General features: G+C 53.4%; 1 protein-coding gene across 2 annotated transcripts in view; it reads right to left on the bottom strand.

Annotated features, from left to right (window-relative positions):
• Positions 1-23702, bottom strand: part of SNX29 (sorting nexin 29) — a 530502-nt gene that overhangs the window by 45851 nt on the left and 460949 nt on the right. For both annotated transcript variants that reach the window (XM_055339302.1, XM_055339303.1), the window contains exon 20: positions 11913-12052. In XM_055339302.1, the coding sequence (XP_055195277.1) occupies positions 11913-12052 (140 nt within the window). The remainder of the gene's footprint in view (positions 1-11912; positions 12053-23702) is intronic.

Below are 23702 nucleotides of genomic sequence, written 5' to 3'. Positions count from 1 at the left end.
CTAGGAAGTGTGTGGTGGGCAGGTAGATAAGACCGCTTTCGTCACCTGGGTTGAAGCCCCCGTTCGTGCTTTAACCTTCTGGGCCCCATCTCTAGGTCTTTCTGCAATATTTACTTGGGGAGTTAACCCCAAAGAGGGGGAAATGGATAGGACCTTGGGCAGCACCAACCAGTGGCCCCATCACCAACACTTGCAATGAGACCACAGCGGGGGCAGGTTTAAAGCCAGGGACCGGAGGGGGACCCCCTCCGGAGGGGAGGCAAGGTGACCAAGCCCAGGCTTCCCTTCCTAGGGACACTAGCACCCATAACTGGCAACTTGGAAATCCCTAGTCATGAAGATGTTTATGAACACTCTTAGCGTGTGCTCCATTCTGACATAATGGTGACCAAGAAGAGAGGCTGCAGAGACCATGACTCTGTTCACGTCCCAGTTCCGAGACTACAGCCAGGTTCCATCACTGGTGGAAGCTCCGATTCCTTGTCTGATGGCAGGGACAGGAACGCTACCCTCAAAGGGGAGATGTCAGAAGAGCTCCTGGCCTCACGTCTGCTTTCTTCCTGGCCGAGGAGCCACAGAGATTTACAGCTAGTCTTGTAAGAGTCGATGACAGACCAGCTTCTTGAACAGGATCAGGGGCTCACCATGTGAGCACTACGGCCACCATGGGTCAGAAAACTCGGTTTTGAGCGGCTGTCCTGGGCACGGGAGCAGGTTTAGCAACACCCCTGACCTGCACCCGGCTAGATTTTAGTAGCATGCCCCCCACCTTGTGACACCCAAAGCTGTCTTCATTCACTGTCAGCAGTCCCTGGGGTTCGGAGGCAACAGAGCCCCCATCTGAGAACCTTAGGGGCACAAGGAAACCCAGCAGGGCTCAGCAGGGCAGGGCACTGAGTAGGAAAATCTGGCGATACCAATAGAAACATAAGAGAAGGGACGACTGTGGCTGCTCTGCATGAAACCCCTTGAGGCAAATTTTACTTGTGAACAAGAGCTGTTTCTTGGGCTTAATAAGGGAAAGTACCAGACTTCCTTTTCAACCCTAATAACCTGTGACCAATTCCCCAGAATAGACACAACTGCCCTCCAACGTCCCACAGTTCTTGGTGATCATCTAGAAAGCAAGCCCCAGCATGACTGTGCTCCTTTTCTGTAGGTAAACAAGTGCTGCCTCCAGGCACGCAAAGAACTGTCACAGAGAAGGTGGGGAGGACTGGGGCAGGCGGCTGGCCCGCAAGAGCCAACAGACGGCTGATTGCAGAGCCCTCTTTGGGGATCCAGGGCCTGCCACACAGGCTGAGGGCAGGTGGACGGGCTGCACTGGGATCCCCAGCAGGCATCTCCCACCTCTGGACTAACCCGATGTCCCATCGCCGGTCAGGGCCCGTGCTCAGGTGAGCTCCGTCAGGACTCCCGGGGCTGCTCGGTCTTGAGGGCTGGTTGGTGGTCAGAGCTGCCCTGGTCAGTATCTGGTGGTCAGTGTCCCCTGGGATCAAAGGGGTTACTACCCCCTGCCCCCCTGCCCTTCTTCATGTGCTGAACAGGTGCATCTAATGCAGGTCCTGTCTGCCCTGGAAGCCTTCTGATACATATAGTGGCCTGCAAGCACACCCCACCCCGCCCCCCACACAAGTGAGTTGACAGCTAATTTTAAAATCAGAGTTTATAAGGAGATAAGGGTTTCTACCATCTGGAGAATTCGAAGATCTGGCCACCTGCAGATCCGCATACTAAAGTAGCTGCCCCCCCTCTCAGCCAGGATCCACACCCCTCCCTGAGGTCACACCTTACACAGGGTTGAAAAGGAAGTCTGGTACTTTCTCTTATAAGTCCAAGAAACAGCTCTTGTTCACAAGTAAAATTTGCCTCAAGGGGTTTCATGCAGAGCAGCCACAGTTGTCCCTTCTCTTATGTTTCTACTGGTGTCACCACTCACACTTACACACGTTACTCACTTAAATGACCTGCCTGGGCCTACGGGCATCTGGGTTTGCCACCATCCCCCAGCTGACAGGGGTAAACTTGGGGACGTTCCTTCTGCTCTGTGATGTGGGGGAAGGTGCCATCAACAAGCAAGATGCTGAGAGATCACAGAAGGGGACCCCCCCCGCCCTGGCATTTACTTCCCAAGGTGGCACACTGCCCCTTCCCCCAATAATAATAATGGGGTCAGGTGTGGAGGTGAAGAACAGTGACAAAGGCTGCAGTGGGAGAGGTTCTCCTCCATACAAACCTGGTTGTGGTCCCTGTGAATTTGGGGTGACACGTTAGCGCTTCACCCCCACTGCGCTGGGGCTTTGTTTGGACACATCAGAAAGGGGCCAAAGGCTCCATGAGCCCAAATAGCCTGTGTCTAGGTTATTCTAGAAGCAAAGGGCATGGTTCCAGAAGAGGGGCTGCAGCACTGAATTTCCAGGCGGAGGCTGTGAACTATGTCAAGTGCTCTGCAAATGTAAAGCGCTTCTCCCTCGGGCAGGACAGCTGTTAAGAGTCCTCATCAGCCTCAGGCAGCCGCTGGTTCCAGCTCCCAGCTCCCAGAGAGAGGCCACCTGTCGGAGGTGCCACACGTCTAAGCAGGGCTGCGGAACTGAGTCCCGTCCCCACCCGGAGGCGTGACAGGCGGGCTGGGGCTGGCGAGGGGGCCGGTTCCCTGTCGCTGGCCTGGATGACTTGTTCACAGCGCTCTCCCCGACGAGGGTGATGGGGATGCCACCACAGTTGTACCGCGCCACCTGCTCTGTTGGTCCTTCGCCAACTTGGCAGCCGACGAAGAGGACGGCTTGCTATTCTTACTGCTCTGGGCCGGGGTGCTAATTTTGCAGCTCCCGCGTGCAGAGGGAGGCTTCTTTGGGAAACACCCCATCCTCACGACCCTGACCCCACCTTTGTCCGAGTTTCCTGCCTCTCCCTCTTGCTGCTTCGCTGGCTCCGCAGGGCCTGCCCCTGTCCCCCACGTTCGTTCATCCTTCGCGGTCCCCTCCTCTGCTCTCCCGTTTTGCTGTGCACCCTTCCCCACATCCGTGGGCACCAGTGCCAAGTGTGTGTCAGCAGACTGCATCCCAAGGAGCGTTCCCTGATTCCTGCAAGAGAGGACTTGCTGGGGTTGGAGAGCCAGAGAAGCAGGATTCCCGGGGCATTCTTGGCAATTTCCCAAATCACAACTTGTTCTTCCCATACTCCTAACGTGCTTTGTACCATTTATTACTGTGGAAATCTAAAAAGATTTGTTTCCCTAAATAAGAAACGGTGAGTTTGGGGATATTTACGGAGAACTGCAGCCTCGAGTGAGCATCCCAACACTGGCCAACACCGGCGCGCACTCCTGGGGCTGCTCCTGTTATAATGCAGCGGGTCCCTACCAAGGTCAGCAGCACCACACAGAGTTGTGGGTCGAAATCACTTACTGTGCTTCCAAAACTTACTTCTGGGAATACCATTCACATCAAGTACTACGCACACAAGCTTATTAGTATTTATTTTATTTGAAGAAATGACTCATTGTTTGCAGCAGACGGAGCCACGAACACACACTTAAAGTGTGGCGGCAGCTAAAAGCAAGCCTAATTAGACCGTGACCACTTCTCTCCTACCAGTTCCTGCCTTGGTTCCTAGAAATGTCGACCTTAACCACCTCCTCGTGTCAGCTCTCCCTGCTTTTCCTTTTGCCTCCTCAGACGGCATGGATTCCTTCAAACCACGAATGCTGATTGCCGCACTTTAATTTCCAGAAGAGAACTGCAATACTTTCTCCCGATTTCCTGACGGATTTTTCTTGAGATTGGAATATATATGTTTCTTGAGAAATGCCAGGAAGGAATTTTTAGCTGATGTGAAGCTCAGAAAGTGCAATCCTTGGAGACGCTCATCCCTTTCTCTTCCTGGCTCCCAACTCCCCTTCAGGACCAAACGGAGTCCAGTTTATAAACCTAATGCTTTGTTTTCACCTTGTCTGTTCCCAAACCAGCTTCTCTTCTGTCCCCTTGGCCATCAGTTGCCCAGACATTCATCCTGAAACACTTGGCATCATCCAGTTCAGGCCGGCTGCACTGTTTCTCTGGGTTACCGTGAAAGCACCCTGCCATTCCTCACCGATCCACTCTTCCCCTGCTTCCACTGCCCCCCCGCTACCCGCAAGCTGCCAGCATGATCCTCCTAAAGCTGACCTGAGCCCAAAGGCCTGCACAGGCATCCCTTTTGGAGACCAGGACAGAAGCTCCCTCAAGACCTTCTACCCCAGGTCCCAGCCTTGCTTTCTAGGGCATCCTGACCACAGGGGCCAACCCCCTGTTCTTTGGCTACAGTAAAAAGAACATCTTTTCTGCCTATCAAAACTCTGCATATCGAATTACCATAAGAGGGTGGGGTTTAGTGACACATCTATCAACATTTTTAAATGCACCTGCCCTCTGAGCCAGAAGGGCTTCTAAAAACCAATCCTACGGACCTAGGTGTCAAAATGTATACCTACTGCAACATTCCTGGCAACACTGTTTGATGGAGAAAAATCTGGAAGCCTCTTAAATGTTCCAAGAGAGTAAGGGTAGGTAGAATACGTTATGAAACAGACATTGCAGTGGATACTGTGTGGCTTTCACCAGGAACTAGCCAGCTTTAGTCAATGAAAAAGGCAAACTACAGAACACGGTCGAGTCTGGCTTTGACTTACATAAGCATTAATGATTTCTACAGGATTACATAAGCAGCTTGACAGTGATCACGGGGGTCGGGGGATGGTGAGGACACAATACTAAGGAGAGTGACATTTCCTTCTTAATCTCCTATCTTTCTGTAGGATTTCATTTTTTTTTAATACCTTAAGTTTATCACTTCCTCCAAAACGTCTGCTCCCCAGACTCTCCTTCCCCCGTGCTTCCTTTCTGCTGGTAAAAATAGTTACGCCCGTACATGCTTACTATGGGCGAGGCGCTATTCTAAGGGCCTAACATATAGGCCCTCACAGAACCCTCAGGCCCCCCACGAGGTAGATGCCACTAACACCTCCACTGTACAGGTGAAGACACTGAGGCCCGGGAGAGCTTGTGACTTGCTCAAGCCCACGCAGACCATCAGTTGCAGAGCTGGGATACAAACTCGGCAGTGTGACATATGAGGCACTCTGCAAGCTCTTATTGAATGAATGATGATGAATGAATGAATGAATGAATGACATGTGGCCTTATAATATCATGTCCCACACACATGCTGGCCCCCAAGACCAGGTCCAAGTCTCAGTCATCTGGGTAATACTCCTGCCAACCTCTCTACCAGCCCAGGGGCCTGCACAGTCGGTGCTCAATAAATGTGTACTGACTTGGGACATCTCCACCTCCGCCTGGCCTGGCAGGATGCTGGGCATATTATAAAGTACCCTCATGCCGCACAGCCAGCCCTCAAACACATCGGGGGCCAGTCACTCCTCTCCTGCCCTTCTCATCACCTTGGCCAAGACGCCAACTCCTACCTGGAGCCTCTGAAAGCCTCCCCTTCCCCTCTCCAATTTCACTCTCTATCCCACATCCAGAGTGAAGTTTTAAAAATGCAAACTAGGTCATTATCACCCTCCTGCTCCAAACCATTCAATGGCTCCCAACTCTTTTAGAATAAAGCCCAAAGTCCCTGTTATGTCCCTCCCTCCCTGCCCCCTTCCACCCCCAGGCCTCATAAGATCTGGCTCTAGGTGAGCTCTCCAGCCTCACTCCCTTGCACTCTCTTTTCTGGCCACTCTGGCCTTAATCTGACACACCAGATTTCCTCCTGCCCCAGGACCTTTGCACTTACTCTTCCCTCTAACTGCACACCCTTCCCCCAGAAGTTTGCAAGATCATCCCTCAGAGAAGTCGGTGAGGTCCTGATCATCTGATGGAAAACACCGCCATGTGACTCCAGCCTCTGACTCTGCATTAACTTTCTTCAAAGATCTTATTTGGCAGCATGTATATTTATCTTTTTTTTTAACCTACTCCATAAAGGCAGAGGTTTCTTTCTTTTTATTTTCTTAATCTGTCTTCTGTTTTGCTCTCTACTATAACCCCAGTGCTTACTGAGTGAGTACTTAGTAGGTACTCTGTTTCAGTGACTGGATGAAAATGTTTGCTGACTGCAAGCATTCATTGAGGGGGACGTTCTATGCATCCACTCAAGCAGAGTGTCTGTCCTAGAAGTATCCCAGCATCTCCCACTTCTTCTGGAACCTGTTAATGCTGTACCATCCTCTCCCTGCTCCCTCTTCTCCTTCTCCTGTGAAAGTGATCTCTCCCCGTTCCCCACCAAACAGAAAGAGATGGCAGGTGGAACACGATTACTGAGTGGTGGGATGTCTGCAGGACAGAGAGGCCATCTCAGTAGTAGAGAAGAGTAGCTGGTGCCCCTGTCACTTTCAAACAGAGGGACCCATTCCCATCTCTTTGGGCCGGAGCTCTGGAGGATCTGGAGGGCCAGCACCTCCTCCACATCTCTTAACAGCAGCCCCAGAAGTCACTTGGCTGGGCTGGAGGTGATTAGATGGCATTTAATGATCATCTCCCCAGGCGAGCGACACATCAGCAGGTTCCCCAGGGCAGGCCCGGAGTCACTGTCTGGAGCGCTGAGTCCCCAGCAGGAGAAGGAGGGATGGAGACGCTGGCTTTAGGAATAATTCAGAACAACTCTGGGCAAATCACTTAAATTTTCTGGGCCTCTAGTTTTTCACTCGTAGGGACAGATGGATGTTTGGCTGAATGAAGAGACAAAAAGAGAAGTGTCCATGGGGTTTTCATAAGGATTCTCTCCTCTTTCTCATGAGTCTCATGATTAACAGCAGCCATCACAGAGAAGACACTGTGCTGGGCTCTCTCACCTGCCCTCACTTAATACCCTAACTTATCAGTGGCCCTGGTACTGCTAACTCTTCCCCTTTTACACTTTATAACACGAGACACAGAGGCCAAATCCTTGCCCAGGATCACCTTCCTCCTCAGTGGTAGAGCTGGGGAGTATCGCGGATTCCAAATTCCCCATCCTTTCTATTTGGCTACCAGGGATCTCAAACTCACCTGCCTTTGAGGGCCTGGTAGCTGATGTACATCAGTGAAGCAAGCCGAAGGGAGATGCAAGACAGGGTGGTCAGAAAGGCACCAAGCTGGGGGCATGCTCATCTCATCATTGGTCACTCACATTTATATTTTACTTTTTAAAGCACTGTCCACACCTAGCTAGTCTGCTGAGTCTGGCCACACGTTAGAGATTTCTCGAATAGGGTCTGTACTCCTTTCTGGGACCCGGACCACGCTGAGGACTCTTGAGCTTGGAAGGTTGGGGTTAGTCCGCGAATGCAGTGTGAGTTAAAAGTCCCCGGAAAGGAGCTAAGTGATTTCTGTTAGGGGCAATTTGCAAAGTGAAAGCTCTCAACTTAGGACGCGGGTTCTCCCTGGTGCACAAGCTGGGGGCAAATCATCCCTGAGCTAAACCTCTGCCCACAGGGAGAACACGGCACCTCCAATTTCAGCAAAATATATATCCAGCAGCTTTAAGAGTAAATGCAGCAGCAGATGGGGGTGGAGGGGCGGTGCAAACATCGACCACATCTTTTTTTTCTGTTTGTTTTGTATCTTGTCTTTCCATTTTATTTATTAAAAAAAATTTTTTTATTGGAATTCAATTTGCCAACATATAGCATAACACCCAGTGCTCATCCCGCCAAGTGCCCCATCTTCTGCTGCAAATTCAGTGGGGAATTTGTGCTGTGACCTACATTACCCCAGCCCCTGCCCCCGTAACTTCCTCTCCCCTTCAAGAACAGCAGAACATGATGTATTTCCCAAGGATGAATTACGGTGTAGAAAACATTTTAATAATGTGCTAAATGACAGCACAACAAATCATTGAAGCCTTCACTGACTTGTGGTCCAGTTCCGCGGAATGAATTCTTAGATGCCAAGCCTCTCATTAACGCGCTTTCAGAAGAGCACCTGACACCCCCCACCCCCCAGGGTCTGCTAACATCTGCCCTGCGCCACGTCTTGGCGCCCACCTTTCCCTGAAATGCTGGGAGGATGCGAACATTGGGCTCCCAAGGAGGAGGCTGTTGGGGAACACTCTTCATCGGCTCCCAATTTTGGGGACATACAAAGGTCCCCACCTGACGCGCAGAGTTCAAAACGGAGAAGAAATGGCCTGTGTCCTACTGTCCTGCTGTCAAACTTGGACGGCTGCGGCATTACCAAGGAAGGCAATGGGAGGTGGGGAGATTGGAAGAATGAATTCAATCAGCTGATTCTTCGACTCTCAGGTTGTGCAGGTGTGCAGAATGCCTGGAAGTCATGGTGCCCCTTGCAAAACAGAGTGAAATACTGACACACTGAGAGAAAAAACAAGCCAGAAATGTGCATGCAAAAGCAGGTCCTGTTGGATATGGATTCCAGGCTGCAGGAGCCCCAAGGTTTTAAGGAAGATGGATGAAGGAAAATGAGCAAATTTTACCCACTTGCTTTGATTCCCCTGCCCACCTTCCCTCTCCTGCCCCAGGCTGGCAGGCACCACCTTTAGGAAGTTCAACAGTGGGCCAGCTCATAGAAGAGTCTGGTGTCCCGTCCCGCCTATATGGAGAAGCCGTCTGAGCGGTGGGTGAGACGCAGCAAACTCAAGCACCTAGTGGGGGCCACACAGGTAATGCAGGGGAGTGTGTGAGAAAACAGCCAGACGCCAACTGCAAATGGCTGGGAAGGCTCGCTCAGAGTCCAGAAGACGACAGGAGTGGGGGGTCCCAGTGAGGGCAGGGCAGCGCTGTCCGACGGCAGCCAAGTGTGGCTGAGTGGGAGGGGATGGGTGCTCATCGGCCCCACTGCTGTCACAGAACACCAGTGACTGGGTGACTTAGGCAACAGACATTTATTTCCCACTCTGGCTCTGGAGGCTAAAAGTCCAAGATCACAGTGCTGGCAGATTTGGTTCCAGGTGAAGCCTCCCTTCTTGGCTTGTAGATGGCTGAGTTTCACTGTGTCCTCACGTGGCAGAGAGAGAGAGACAGAGAGACAGAGAGGGAGAACTCTGGTGCCTCTTCCCCTCTTCTTATAAGGGCACTAATCCCATTACATCACCCTTGTAACTTCCTCTAAACCTAATGACTTCCCCAAAGCCCTATTTCCAAATACCATCAGATCAGGGTCAGGGCTTCCACACAGAAATTTTGGGAGGACACAGTGTTCAGTCTGTAACAGGACATGACCCATTCTGATACTTGATTTTTTTTTTTTGGACACTAATATTTTGATGTTGCCATCATTTCAATTAAGATAAATAAATAACAAGACCCCATCGGACTGATCAAATAAAACAGGGCAGAGAGGCAGGCTCAATCCACAGGCTGCAGGTTTGTCCTGAAACACGGGATATGGCACCAAACAGCCTGGGCTCACCACGTGCTGGCTGGGTAAACCTGGGGTCAGCAGGTAACCTCTCTGGGCCTCACCCTCCTCGGCAGCTTTGAGGAGAACCTTATGAAATTGCCATTTTACTGGCAACTTTCTAAGGTTCCACCTAATAGGTTCTCAGGAAGGAGAAACACTCAGCCAGTGCCTGTAGCAAGTACTCAACAAATGGAAGGGGCCAGGCAGTGCCATCCTTAGTGAACACATCCACTCCTGGCCAGTAGCTAAAAGGGGTTTTTAGAATCCTGAATCAGCATTTGAAAGAACTGAGGGGGAAAAAAAAAGGAGGAAAAAAAAAAGAAAGAACTGAGGAAATCTGTCAAGGTTTATAGGAATAATTATGCTTTGTGAGGTTTATTTCCTTAGCCAAGAAAGATTTTTTTTTTAACTAGAAATTTCTCAGGGTGAGCTTCTGAGCTGAAGGCCAGGCACACTGTTTCCTGTGGGCACACGCAACTAGGAAATTACCACGTGGAGATTCATCAGCAGCGACACACTGGGCCCCAGAATGAACCATCTGCAAACTCCGACCTGGAGTCCCACCTCACTCAAAGACAGAAGAGGACAGGGCAGCAGCATAATTTGGACTGTGAGGAAAGCCAAAGGGGAGAGTGGTTTAATCCCAACCGGGGTCTAGACTAGTGCTTACTCAGAAGTCTGGTGTCAATAGTCTGTCGTCTGCCACAGACTCCTATTGAAATTCTTTGTATTTTTTTTTTTTAAGCCTGTGGCATCAAACCCTACGTTCTCCATGCTAATCAGGCACAAAAGGTTTCTCCCTCAGCTCTGATGAATGGCAACCAGCCTGGCCGAGCTTGCCGCACACACTGAGATGCTCAGTGGATGTACCATTTCCACCAACCATCCCGCAGGCTGATATTTACTCAGCCAGAGACCCCTGGGCTGCCCGGACCCAGTGGGAACGACACCAGCCTGCCTGTGAGCAGTCCTTCCTCCTTCTCAGACTCAGGCAGGCAGCCTTGCTTAGCCTCATGGTCTTAGGACCGACTCTCTAACTTGGTTTTGATCAGAAAATTTAGCTCAAACTCACAGGACTCAGTGACAGGTTAATTTCCAACACGCGTGACAGCCAGAGGTCTGCCTTTCAGGGAACGGGAAGTCCCCTGCCCCGTGAACTCTTACAGCACTTGTGAAACAGTGGAGCCGAGGCCCTGGCATCACAAGGGAATGAAAGAAAAGTGCAGTTTTCCATCTGGAGCATTTGGGAAAAAAGATGCCTTTTACCTGAGGCCAAATACAGACTTTGTCTTCTCACAAAAGCCCTGAAACAATCAGAAAAACAGATGCAAGCTGGCAGCAGTTAGAGGGGCAGTCCAGCCAGTGGCTGGCTGGTTGGAAGTTCAACCCAGAAATGTGTGACCCAAAGGCACCCTCCCCACCAGACACAAGCGGAGTAAGCTCCATGTCTGAAGCTAGAGCACCGCTGTTAATGAGGACAGTCCTCCAAACCCTCAGGGTACCGTCTTTGAGAACTAGACTGAAAAGAAACTCCTATTTTGCCCCAACACATCACGCAGACCCAGACCAATGCTTCTCAATTAATGAGTCCCAATCCCATTTTTGGGGATCCACAGGTTTGCCATATGAGAGTTTACATCTTGTGTTTTCACATGATGGTAATGTTCTAGAAGTGATATAATTATGTTCTATAGCATCTGAAAGCTCTACAAAAAACAACTGCTGCTCCATCACCTCGGTCCCGATTTCAGGCTATAAATGGGTCAGGCTAATAACAGACTATATAGAACAGAGCAGACTCATCAGTGATCGAGTAGTGACACCAAGTGATGACCACCTGCCCCAAGGTGCTGCACAAATGTTCCCCGGCAATGTGACCGGGGAAGGGGCGGCAGGGAGTCAGCATGGAGACACACAGGCGCCGCCTGCACGTGGCAAACGGAAAGAACGTGCCGCATGCCAATGTGAGCAAAGCTCCAGTTTCAGAAAAACAGCCACATCCATTGTGTTGACAGTTTTGAATTGTAATGATTTTGTAAGTGCTTGACATGTCAACAAACGCCTTTCATTTTCTTTTCACTTTTATGACATTCAAGAGTAAGAAATTGATACCTAATTTTAAGTTAGCTCACACTTAAAGTATTTTCATATTTATGTTACTTCAGTCAGGAGCAGCGGGAGTCGGAGGATTTTTCCTTGCGTCCATTACCCGCTGAAGCAACAGTGATGGACCCATTTGGTTCTGGAACATTCTGCAAGCTGCAGGGAATATTAAGCTCTCCTGTGATCAGAAGGTATGAAGTAGAAAACTGCATGGGCCTGTGCTTATTTGCAAATCTCAGCTCAACAACGCTCATCTGCAGACTTGCGGTCTCGAAGCCCTTTCAGAAGTCAGCAGTGCCGCGGCTCCAGCTCCGGAACACCTGGGCCCCAGCGTGTCGGGGACACACACACACGTCGCGGGCCAACCTCGGAGGAGGGGACGGAGGAAGTGCGGGGCAGATGGCCCTTGTGAGCAGTACTTACACAAAGAAGGGCATCAGCTGCACGAGGGTCTCCTTCTTGGGGCTGGCGGCAAACTCGGGAGCCACCTGGATGACCTTGTTCATGACGCTGCGCAGGTAGTTCTGGAGCTGCTTCCTCCGCTCCTCCACAAACTTGGCATCCTGGGGAAACAGACACATGGGGGGTGCTCAGGTGTGCGCTCCTCGCCTGACCCAAAACCACCCACAAAAGATACAGCGATCAATCATCGCCAGGCAGACAGCTAAAGGGTGCTGAGTGATCAACACATGCAAATGGTGCCTGAGGCTTTCCGTTGCAGTCACTCTGAGTAGCAGGGAGGATGCTCATGATGTTCTTACTAAGAGGGGCACAGCGGGTCCCTAAAACCACCCACAGTGCTTTCCCACAAATGAACGAAGTCTCAGCCACTGTGGCCATTCTGCATGGAGCACCTACAATGTGCCAAGTGCAGCGACGGGGTCTGGGGATTGAACAGCGAACACACATGCTCGCTGCTGGGTCGCTGGTGGAGGTTGCAGGCGGCGTGGGACACACCAATAAACCCAGTGACCACACAGCTCAGCGTCTAATTATGAATCACACTAAACACTACCTTCCAGAGATGGTGCTTAATCTGCTAACATAGGAATTTTCCAAGATATGAGTCAGTCCTCACTATTTAAGAAAGGTTTTAGTGATAAACAAATAATACCTTCTCTTAAATAACTAGGATATGTGGCAGCAGGCGGCCGAGGCAGGGGCAACATGGTTCCCACGGAGGGCACAGCACCTCGGCTCCACCCTCTCCAGGCTCCGGTGCTTCTGGCCCTCCGCACTCACACTTACCCCCCACCCGCCCCGCTCACTGCTCCACCCCTGTGTCTGCTTGGCCTCAGTAGCAGTGCAGGCCTCCCAAGGGTGCCTGGTGGGCACAGAACGTGGACCTGTGTGATGGCCTGCTGTCTCCGTGTCGACACCCTTAATCATGTTGAAATAAGGGGCCCCCACAGATCCTGCAGCCCATTGTGCTCATACACATCTGCATGGGGGGCCCTGGCCAGCATGGGCGGGGATGGGGGGCATGGGAAACTCTGAGAACCACGTTGGATGAGGGAAGAGTAGAGAGAGGGCAGGCAGAGGAATGGAGTCATCCATCCTCACAAGAACACGAGAGGAGATGGACTCTTTTTTTTTTGTTTTTTTTTTTTTGTTTTTTTTTTTTTTGAGGAGATGGACTCTAATAGCACATGACAGATGAGCAAGTGGCAGCATGGAGGGGGTCTGGGGAGCCTGAGCAGGCACGAGGTCCCATAGGGGGAGCGGGGCACTCCTCCCTGCCCCCCTGCCCCGGGCCAGCACAGAGCCGACCCCAGGAGGGGCTCAGCAACAGTCTGCTGAACACCACTGCACCCAGAGCCCACCCTGTGCTCAAGACAAGGGTCCCCACAAAGCCCAGCAGCCAAGGACCGGAATACAGCAGGGAGATTCTTTCAGTGTCGCCCAATTTAGCAAATAAAAATACAGGATGCTGGGTGATATGTGAATTTCAGATAAACAATGCGTAATTTCTCAGTATTCATAACTCAATATTCAATGATTCATGAGTCAATAATGTCTCCGTATTCAACTACGCACCACACAATGAAACCTTTCCATGCGGTATTTGGGATACACTTGAACTAGGAAATTATTCATCATTTATCTGAAATTCAAATTTCACCCTTTATTGCATCTGGCAGCCCTCCCGGAGCACCAGGTGGGAGGAAGGGTCACTGAGATGCGGGGCCCGGCAAGCCGCCACCCCCAGGCCCTCTCCGGGTCACAGCAAGGTCTTCTTGTCCAGAGCCACCCCTGCAGGAGCCACCCCATCGCAACCCTCCCTCCAGAGGGAGGGAGCACTGCACGCTGACAGGCTGCTCCAGCTCCAGGAGGGGCCTTGGGTCTCCCACAGCCCAGGATGGGGGCACTGGGTGGGGAGAGCAGCAGGTCCTCGGCACGAGCAGCGAGCGGGAGCCGCTTGCACCGCATCCCCGGTCTGAACACCAGCTGCTGCCCTGTGGCCCCGAGCAGTGAGACGTTCGTCCTTTGAAGGTGGTTATGGTGCCAGGTCAGTGCCAAATGGAGCTCGTGAGGCCTGAGTTTGGATCGGCACACAAGCCTGCGAGGCCTGCCTGGGGCTGCAGACGGACCACGAAGGAGCCCATGGGCCCCAGAGGGGCACACACAGGTCTCCCCGTCTGTGCAGCAGGGATGCTGGGCACACTCTGCAGCAACAAGCAGGGGCGGGAGATGGCTCCTCAGGCCACCTGCAGGAGGGCACCAGGATCCCAGGGAGTGGTGGGAGCATGCCACCCAGGGGTCGAAAACACTTTCCACTGGTCTCAGAGCCTGCTCTCACCCCAGTCCTGGGGGCAGCCGTGACGGGCAGAGGGGTCATCACCCTAGAAGAATCCCCTGTCCTTCCAAGGACTCATCCCTCCAGAGACTGGTGCCTGGAAGCCCGGCCTGCCCCTGAGAAAACCCAGTGCAGCGGCAATCTGAAGCTGACACGGGGGCAGGTTTTGGCGGAGCTTGTTCAGAATAAGCCGAGGTATTTGTGGAATCTTTACTCATGCTCTGCACTCTGTGCTCTCCTCGCCTGGCCTGCTTACCACCCGTCAGAAGCTCAGGAACGGGAAGGACCAAGCCTGCAGGCTCAGCATCTGGAGGCGGGCGGAGGCGGGCAAGCAGGGTCCCAGGACTTCAGCCCGGGCAGAGTCAGAGCTGCCCTCCATCCAGGAGTCGCTCTCCAACTTACAGGAGAGAGAGCCACGATCCTCCACACCACAGGCTGCCCCAAACCAGAAATTCCACTTGGGGGTCAGCTCCAGCAGCCACTGACCATGGGAAGAGACCCCTGCCCGGGACATCGCTCCCCTCGGGTCTCAGTCAGGTTTGGAGGCACCGACACCCCGAGTCCCCGCACAGATCGCAGCGGGGCAGGCAAGATCTCGGAACTACCTGTGGAAGACTGCATGGCTCCCTACGTCTGTCATTTCATCCTGACTTTGTTACGGAAACTTCAAAGTACGGCAAACAGCAGAGCAAAGCCTATCACAAACCCCCATAACCCTTTATCTAATAAGCCTTAACCCTTTTCTGTATTTTCTTCATCGCTGCTACCTTTTTGCTGAGGTGTTTTAGAGGAAATTATAGTCATCACAACGTTTCACCGCGGGGTGCTTCGGCATGCTTCCTAAAACATGAAGAACATTCTCCTGTTTAACCGCAATACCATTAGTACCTCTAACGACGTGAATCAGGAATTGTTGGTGTTAGACACAGTCCGTGTTTAAACATTTCAGTTTTCAAATGTGCCTGCTGCTTCTGGAATTTTTTGAAAAAGGGGCTGTTGCACGTTCCGGGAGGAAGCTGGTGGCTTCAGTGGACTGAACGCAATGCTGTCTGGAACGGACTCCCCTGTCGGGGATCAGCTGGGTTCCCATCTACTGGTGAAGATGGTCCTACCTTTTCTGCCATGAGGTGCTAGTGGCTTGTATGGCCTAACACTAAAACCAGGATATTTGTGTATAAAATGCAGATTCCTGGCCTCCCTTGAAAACCGTGCAGCCCCGCCCTTATTAGCTACAAGCACAGTGCCACCACCCTCCCAGGCTGTCCCCTTGGTCCTATCCCTGCCTGGCCTCCTTGGGCCCCTTAAAACCATCCGAGATCACACTGTGGGATGATCGCACCTGACGACATTCCCTCAGGCAGGCGGAGCGACCTGTGTTGCCATTTACCAGCTCTACCGTCAGGTGGCTAGACTACGGGGAGCCTCAGGCTTCTCATCCATAAAACGGGGATGAGGAGGGAGCCTACCTCATTCATGATAACCCAGGCTAAGCCCTTGGTGACCAACGCCGTCTGCCAGGCTGCGATAGAGGATGATTCATGGACGCTCCACCAGGATGTTTCCTTCAAGGTGTTTCTATGTGGACGACGCAGGTGCGGGGGTTGGGGGTTGGGGGGAGTGTCGGGGCGGGTTTGGGGGGTTGTGGGGAGTGTCGAGGCCGGGGAGGCGGCAAGTGCTACAGGGCTGTGATCCACAGGTGCTCAGGGAGGCTCGGAGGAAGTTCACGTGAGGAACAGAGAGAGGGTTTCAATCAGAGGAAGTCTCTCCTGAAAGTACTGCTTCAGCATCTTGGGGAGGAAACACAGGGGCCCGTGGGCAGGGAACAGACGTGCCGAGGTGAGGGAAGAGCAGATGCAAAGGACAGAGGCAGAGAGCAGGCCCCAAGAGCTGGGCTCATCCACCTGAGCAAGACAAGATGAGTGGCAGCTGGAGTCCATCCTGCCCAGCCTCCCAGACCACGGGAGGAAGCCGGCGGTGGGGGCTGCAGGAGATGCGTCGTCCCACTGCCCAGGGAAGCGGGCTACAGGCAGCCTCGGACACAGAGACCTCTCAAAATTCTGTCCGAGCTCAGAATTCTTCAGTGGCTCCCCGGGAACTCTATTCATCCCCCGACATGCACGTCTAAACCCTTAGCATGACTCACGGGGACCTGCACACTGTGGCCACAGTGCACCCTGCCAATGTCCGCCTCCCTGCCCTCCACTCAGCACCCACCCAACACTGTCAACATGTCTGCCCTCTCTGCCCATGTCACACGCACACTCTCCTGGGGCCTTCTGGCCTTTCCCGAACCATTCCCTTGGCCTGGAGGTCTCTGCTCTTGTGCCTCCACCTCCGAGAGGCCCTCCAGGATGTACCAGCTAACATCGCCCTGTTCTCTTCTTCATGGTCCTCACTGCTGCCTGGAATGGTCTTGCTGGCTCATCATGTGCCTCTTGCTTCCCCACCTCCCCTAATCAATTCCAAGTCCCAGAGAGGCTGGGACATTATCTGTCTTGTTCTCCCCTGTACCACCAGAGCCTAGAGATGATGAGAAGCCCCATAAACACTTACTGCAAAAACGCATAATTGTGGGGCATGAATTCAGGGGAGGAAAGGCAGGCCACCAGGCAGAATGGTTGGAAGGCTGTGGCAAAGTCCAACGGGAGAGGACAAAGACCTGTGAGGGGAGTGGGATGGAGGAAAGAAGGTTGGCCTCCAAATGGCCTCGGGCAGCAACCAGAAGGCAGGTAGTAAGTGCACGAAGACGGGGTCCTTCAGAGACCCTACTTGTCACACAGGGTGCCTGGGAGGGGACGGATGTCCTGTCGGAGCCTGCCCACAGGGTCGGGTCCAGCGCCAACAGGGCCAGGAGGTATTTCTGAGTTCACTGGTGGGGCCCCCAAGGGCGCAGCCTAATCGTGGCACAAGAAGTGGTGGCAGTGGATGAGAGCCCAGCTCACAGAACCTGCCAGACCCGTCTGGGGGCCGCTCCCGAGCCCTCACAGCCATGGCCCTGCCGTCATTCCCATGGCATTCCCATCACAATGCTATGTCACTTAAGAGTCCAGAGCCATCAGTAGGGCTGGGGGTCAGTCCTTGCTTCAGAAAAAGAAACCAGGGCTGTATGGATGCAAGTATTTTCTTCCCTCAAGAAAAGGGTAATTTTGTTTTGAGCCTCAAGAAAATAAAGATGCCATCACATTAAGAACAGCAATTCTGAGGGGGCACCTGGGTGGGTCAGCTGGCTGAGCAGCCAACTCTTGATTTTGGCTCAGGTCATGATACGGAGCCAGGCTCCATGCTCAGTGAGGAGTCTGCTTGTCCCTCTGCCTCTACTCTTCTCCTTGCTCATGTTTGCTCCTTAAAATAAGAATCTTAAAACAAGAACAAAAAGAGTAATTCTGAAAACGACGGAATGCTGTAAACCGGACCATGAGCGGCGCTTCCTAGAACAGACGCTCGGCCCCATGGCAACCTGCCACGTCTGACACTGTCTCCCCGGGGCCACCCTTCCGGCGGTGGCCGAGGGGACTATAACCCACAGTTCCTTTCTGCCTAAGAACATCGTGGTGCTGTATAAAGTGCATTAGGGGCCTGGTTTCATCAGGAGCAGTGAGCAGCTCAGGCCCCATTGAGAGATGGCTTCTCCAGAGTCAGCTGATCTGACACATGGTCCACTGGCTGGAGAATTCTGGACCATTGATTGGATGCCCAGGGAGCCCAGCGCGAGGATTCTGCGGCCACGGGATCCCCTTCTACGTCCAATTCTGAGGAGCCCGTCCTACCTGCTCCATTTCTTCTCCCTGGGAACACAGGAGACAAGCTTCCCAGCATCCCTGTGGTGAGGCAGGAGCCACAGGCCAGGCTGGCAGATGCCAGAGGAGCCAACCAGGTCCAGGCCTTGCCAGAAAAAGGCGAAGAGCCTGCAACCCTCTCCTCTGGGAGTGTGGAGGCCACGTGGGACGGGGTAGAGCCACTTGCAAGGAAGCCACCCTGTCTGCACGGGGCGTGATCTGAGCAGGAAGTTAACCTCTCTGCGGTGTGTCTTCAAAGGATGTAAGCCAGGGTAGCAGGGTGGCCCTTGCCCTCGAGGAACTCTGAGGCCGTAGGAGAAGGAGACAGAAAGTGGAGACGTGAATATGTCACGGGAAGCACTATGGGAGGGAGCGGCGTGGGCTGGACAGGACAAAGGGAGCTGGGCTGGCCAGGGTGGTAGCAGAAGGAAGGCCCCTCGGGAGGGGTGCCCTCGGAGGCGAGACTGGAGGAGGGAGGGGGGCAGGCCTAGAGGCGGGGAGACCCGGGGCAGGCCGCTGCAGTCACCCAGCCAAGAGGTGCTAGTGGCATGGCCCAGGCTGCCAACCTCGAGGGGAAGCAAGGGTACTCGAGTTCTCGGCCAGACGTCGGGGGGTTGGACTCATTCGCTTGCTCATTCACTGATCCGGTCACTTACTGGTTCATTCAACAGATGAGCCTCGGGGCCCCCTGGGAGCCACACGGCCTGGGTCCTGACTTCCTGGAGCTTCCAGTTGGGCTGGAGTCACTGTGAACGGCGCGGTCAGGCCACGGAGCCCGGTGACAAAGGTGTTTGCGCGGCCCCCACCGCCCCTTGCAGCGGCTGCACAGAGGCTGGTCCCTTAGCTGCGTGGCCTGGGCCAAGCGCTCCTCGCACTGCCTCACTGGGTTCTCGGGAGCCCCAGCAAGCGGCACTTCGGCCGAGGCGCCAGCACCCCTGCGCTCCCCGCGCCGTGCCTGCCTCCTGGGCCTGTGCCCGCATCCCCTGCTCCGAGCGTTGGAGGGGAAGGTGCTGGTCCGGGAACAGCCAGGATGTGGGGATCCCACACGGGGACGGAGCTGGCAGGGGGGAGCGGCAGGCCTGCGGGGTCCCTGGCCAGAAGGCAGGCTCTCTCTCGGGGCTAAGGGTATTTTCTTTTTTTTTTTAATTTTTTTTTATATATATATTTTTAATTGGAGTTCAATTTGCCAACATATAGCATAACACCCAGTGCTCATCCCTCCAAGTGCCCCCCTCAGTGGGTATTTTCAAGCCGGAGAGCGACAGTCCTTGATTCCTTCCGTGACACGGAGAAGTCCCGACTCTTGAGTTCTGGAGGGCTCACTGTCCCGCTGTTTAGTCTTGGGGTACCGAACACCTGCCCGCCCCCCTCCAGGGTGGGTCAGCTGGGAGGTGCTGGTGCAGGCCCCGGCCGCCCTCCTGGCCGCGCTGCAGACCGTGAGCTCCGGAGCTCACAGCTTGGGTGAGAAGCCTGAGCAGAGTCTCCAGGGAGACGTTATGTAACCGAATTGCAAGGCCAGGAGAGAAAATCCCCGCGACTGCACTGCCAACAGAGGCATCTGGGAGCAGTGAATTGTTGGGTAGGCGAGAGGGACCCTTGTGCGCTTCCCAAACGCCGCTGAGTGAGCCCCTCGTACGAGCTTCTGATGGGGTAATTCTGGCAAAGCTGCACAAAGCATCTTCATTTGATTAACTCGGGGAAATAATAAAGGTGTGCACTTAGAAAGGAAAGTAGTCCTAATCTTCCTAATCTTCAGGCTGAGAACGGGCTCCAAGTGGCCGTGAGCAGGGGTTTCCAAGGCTCACACCAGAGCCGGACCGCTGGATGAGTGACCTGGCTGGTCTAAACAAGTCTCATTTAACAAGCCTTTCTCCAGAGTGCTCACCAGCTGGAATGCACCAGATGTGAAGGGAAGAGGGAAGGAGAGTTTGGGGAGGGGAGGGAGAGGAAGGCCGGGATGTGTCTCAAAGGCTCCCTCGGTGAGAATTTCACACCCTGTCTCTACAGACACCCCCGAGTTCAGGAGCCAGAGTCACTGTCCTTCTGAAGGGACAAGAGAAGTCCTGCTAATTACTTCACTCCAGCAGCTCAACCCTTCACCAAGCAAGTAGTTGGTAATCACCTGGGAAGGACAGAGCCAGCCAAGAAACAGGTGTAACCCCATGGAGGTCATGGTCTTCCTCTCTGACATTCACGGAGCCCACGAGATAGTATAGGTTACACGTGTCATTCATGCAGCCAAGTAGCCAGTAGGCACCAGGGTACAGCTTCACTTTGCCATCCTCACTTCCCGGATGCCAGGCTGCACCAGGACCCGTGGTGAGCAGGTGCCAGAGCAGGGCACCATGACGGCTGCCCTAGAGGTGGCCATCTAGAAGCTCTCCTTTCTTCTAACAATGTTTATGGGATGCTGAGGATCCAGGTGACAAGTCACAGCACCAGTCACTCTCGGGCCAGGGGTAGACAATGGGCAGACACATCATTAACAAAACTCTGCGGCAGAACATGAGAAGAGCTTCTCGTGGAAGTGGTGTTCCCTTCCACCCAGGCTGGTGTGGGAGAGTTTGGGAAGCAGGAGGCACTATGGGCCTTGGTCTAGGGAGAAGGCACGGCGAGTAGGACTGCCAGGAAATTAGGGGGGCACTGGGATGGAGTGCACGGGCGTGTGGCAAGCAGGGCTGAGGGAGCCGGATGGAGGGGTGGATAGACTGAAGCAGGGGCTGAATCAGGCTGTGGGGAGAGTCCCAGGTTAAGGCCAGAAGTCACTAGGAGCTGCTGAGGAGAGGGCAGGTGCACACACACGGGTCAGGAACCTGGTCAGAGAAAATGTGGGAGGGGACAGTGTGATGCTCACCACCTCACATGGACCACTCCGACAGCTTCAGGTCAATTTATCACTTACTCCTTGCGGCCTCTGGTGGGGCTAGAATTACCACCCTACCTCACAGCTGGAGAAACAGGCCCAGAAGGATGAAGCCACTTGCTCAGCTCAGAAAGAGCAAGTGGCAGAGTGAGGATCTGAACCTGGATGGTGGGCTGTGGAGCTCTCATCTCCCTGGTCGGGCCATGCTGCCCCCAAGAGTGTTAACTTCTTAGTCCCATGGGGTGAGAAGGGGCCAGATCTGAAATAGACCCATTGTAAAAACGCTCTCGGCCTTCCAGGACAAACGTCACAGTGACTGGACAGGGATCTTCAGGACTCCTGTGCAAGTGGTCACCTTCAAGCTCTGCTCCCATCCACTTCCCAGGCAGAAACCCCCTGGGGCTTCGGGATCAATTTCAAGTTTCTTCTCATGGCAGCAAAGGCCGTTGTCACCCAGCTGCCTCGGGCCTGTGGGCTTCACCCTCTCATCTGGGCAGGGCTCCAGGCCCACATCCCCAGGGAGATGCTCTCAGCTCCGTCCTCAGCCTTTGGTGTTGAACATAAGGGCTCCGGGAAGCCTCCCAGGACAGTTGGCTCCCTTTCCAGCCAGGAGCCCAGACCCAAACGCCCAGTGGCCTCACTTCATGACACACATGGAACTCTCTCCTCTGGGCTACAAGTCTCTCCGGGCAGGGACCAGTTTGGCTCACTCTTGTCTCCATCTGCAGGTTCCTGGCAGACGCTCCCAAGTGAGTGCTCACAGCCAGCATTTACCGAGCTGCTTCCAAGGGGCCCGAGCATTTCCTGCCCCACCCAACGCCCTCCATCTAGACCATCTCCACGTCCTCAGTGTGGCACCAAGGCCACCTTGCCCTGATTCCTCCCATCCTCTTCCATCCCATGTCCTCCACTGTCCTCCTCGTTATTTGAGAGCGATGTGCACCTCCTGGGACGTGCCAAGCCTGCTTCTGTCTCTGAGCCTTTGCACTTGCTGCTTTGGTCTGGAATGCCCTCCTTCCAGATACCTGCTTGACTCACGTCACTCACTATGTCCCCATCTCTGCCGGAAGTCCCTTCTGTTCAAAAAACAAACACTCTGGTCCCCTCTGCCTATCTGCCCCTATCCCTTTATTTTTCTATGGTGATGACCATACATGTCCCTGCTGCCTGGTGACAGTATCTGGCATCTAGCAGGTGCTTGCTAAGTGTTTACTGGCAAAATAGAGTTCGCTGAACATTTTATCTGCCTATGCTGTTCCCTCCACGGTCCTTTCTGCTCCTCTCCTATTTCACAGTTAGGGAAACTGAGGCACGGAGACACTAAGGACTTTGCCTGAGCTCACAGAGCTAGTAAGTGAGCAGTCTGGAAGTGGAATCCAGGCCTATCTCACGGCCACACCCCAATCACTCGGCTGGGGTTTCTGAGTTCTTGTTAAAATGCAAATCTACTCCTGGAAGAGTAACCTGTTATCAACTCCCAGGCAGCGGCCATTAATGAAAGCTCCAACCCTAGGTTACCTGGAAGAACAGGTTCCTGGGGCCCTGGTGGGGATGTCGCCAGATGCAACTGTATCCACGCGTAGAGGTGTCCCTGGCTCTACTCTCCTAGGTTTCTGGATTCCCTTTTGGGTAAGCTCTGGTCTACCTCTTCTCCAGCCTGCATTTCTGAATGGATTTGTCCTGCAGATCCAGTTGGTTCTCAGAGAAGACCCCTCCGATCTACCTCCCATCCCCATCCTATCCCTGTCCTCCCATGGCATGTAGTTGGAATGAGCTCTAGGGGAAGGTGCTTGGCAAACCCTCCAAGACAACAGGCATGAGAAACAAGTGTCTAGACCTCTCCGATTATGAAGGGACACCAGACAGATCAATTTCCCCACCTCAAGCCTAGGGCCACTCAACACCACCTGTGCTCTGCTACAGAGGAGGGATCCCAGGCTGGGAGGCTGGGAAAGCCAGGTCCCTCCTGAGTCTCCGTTCTCTCCTTGCAAAGGGAATGGGCAGGTCCAAGGACCCCTCAGCTACCTTCCTGTGTGGACGTGTTAGAACCCTTGCTCTAGTTAGGCTGTAGCTCCTCCTGTCATTCCAAGAATCAAGACTAATTAATGAAGAAAGAGACTTCCCCAGGTAATCTCATCCCACATAGTCTCACCAGTTGACAGGGCTTCTCCACAGCATGGCAGACAATGTACACCCAGCCACAAATGGAAGCGACTCAGCTCGTGTGTTAAGGGAAAATGCACCCCAAAATCAGTAAGGCAAAGACCCGAAGAATCCTCTATTATTGCAGATCTTTCAATAATTCGGACTGCTATAGCAGCGGCCACCCTTAGAGATGAGAAAGCACAAACTCAAGTCCACCAGTCCATTACCTTATTTGACCCTTAAATCTACCAGTGCCTTCTCATTATTTGGGTTATTGTGGTATCGGGGCCCAGGAGCCCCTTCTGTACTTAGTATCCATCCCACGTTATTATCGCCAGCTTACAGAGCAATCGGTCACTGCTGCTGTTGCCTGGGGAAGGGAGGACATGGAAGGCTGAGCGAGAATAAGGAGCCTGGGTCATCAGACTGTGGCTGATGCTACAGAGCTTGTGGGGAGCACCGGGCCCAGGACGAGGTGGGGTTATCGCCATCATCATCACCTCTTACAAAGACAATGAAACTGAGGCCAGAGACGTCATTCATCATGTCCCAAGACAACAACTGGAAAGTAGTGGTACTGAGATTTGGACCCGGGTGTCCAACACCAGAGCCCTGCTCCTAACCACTTGGCA

Source organism: Nyctereutes procyonoides, unplaced genomic scaffold (genome assembly GCF_905146905.1).
Source record: "Nyctereutes procyonoides isolate TBG_1078 unplaced genomic scaffold, NYPRO_anot_genome, whole genome shotgun sequence".
Classification (NCBI taxonomy): domain Eukaryota; kingdom Metazoa; phylum Chordata; class Mammalia; order Carnivora; family Canidae; genus Nyctereutes; species Nyctereutes procyonoides.
Note: the sequence above shows the minus strand (reverse complement) of the source record. Positions and strands in the feature narration are given on the sequence as shown.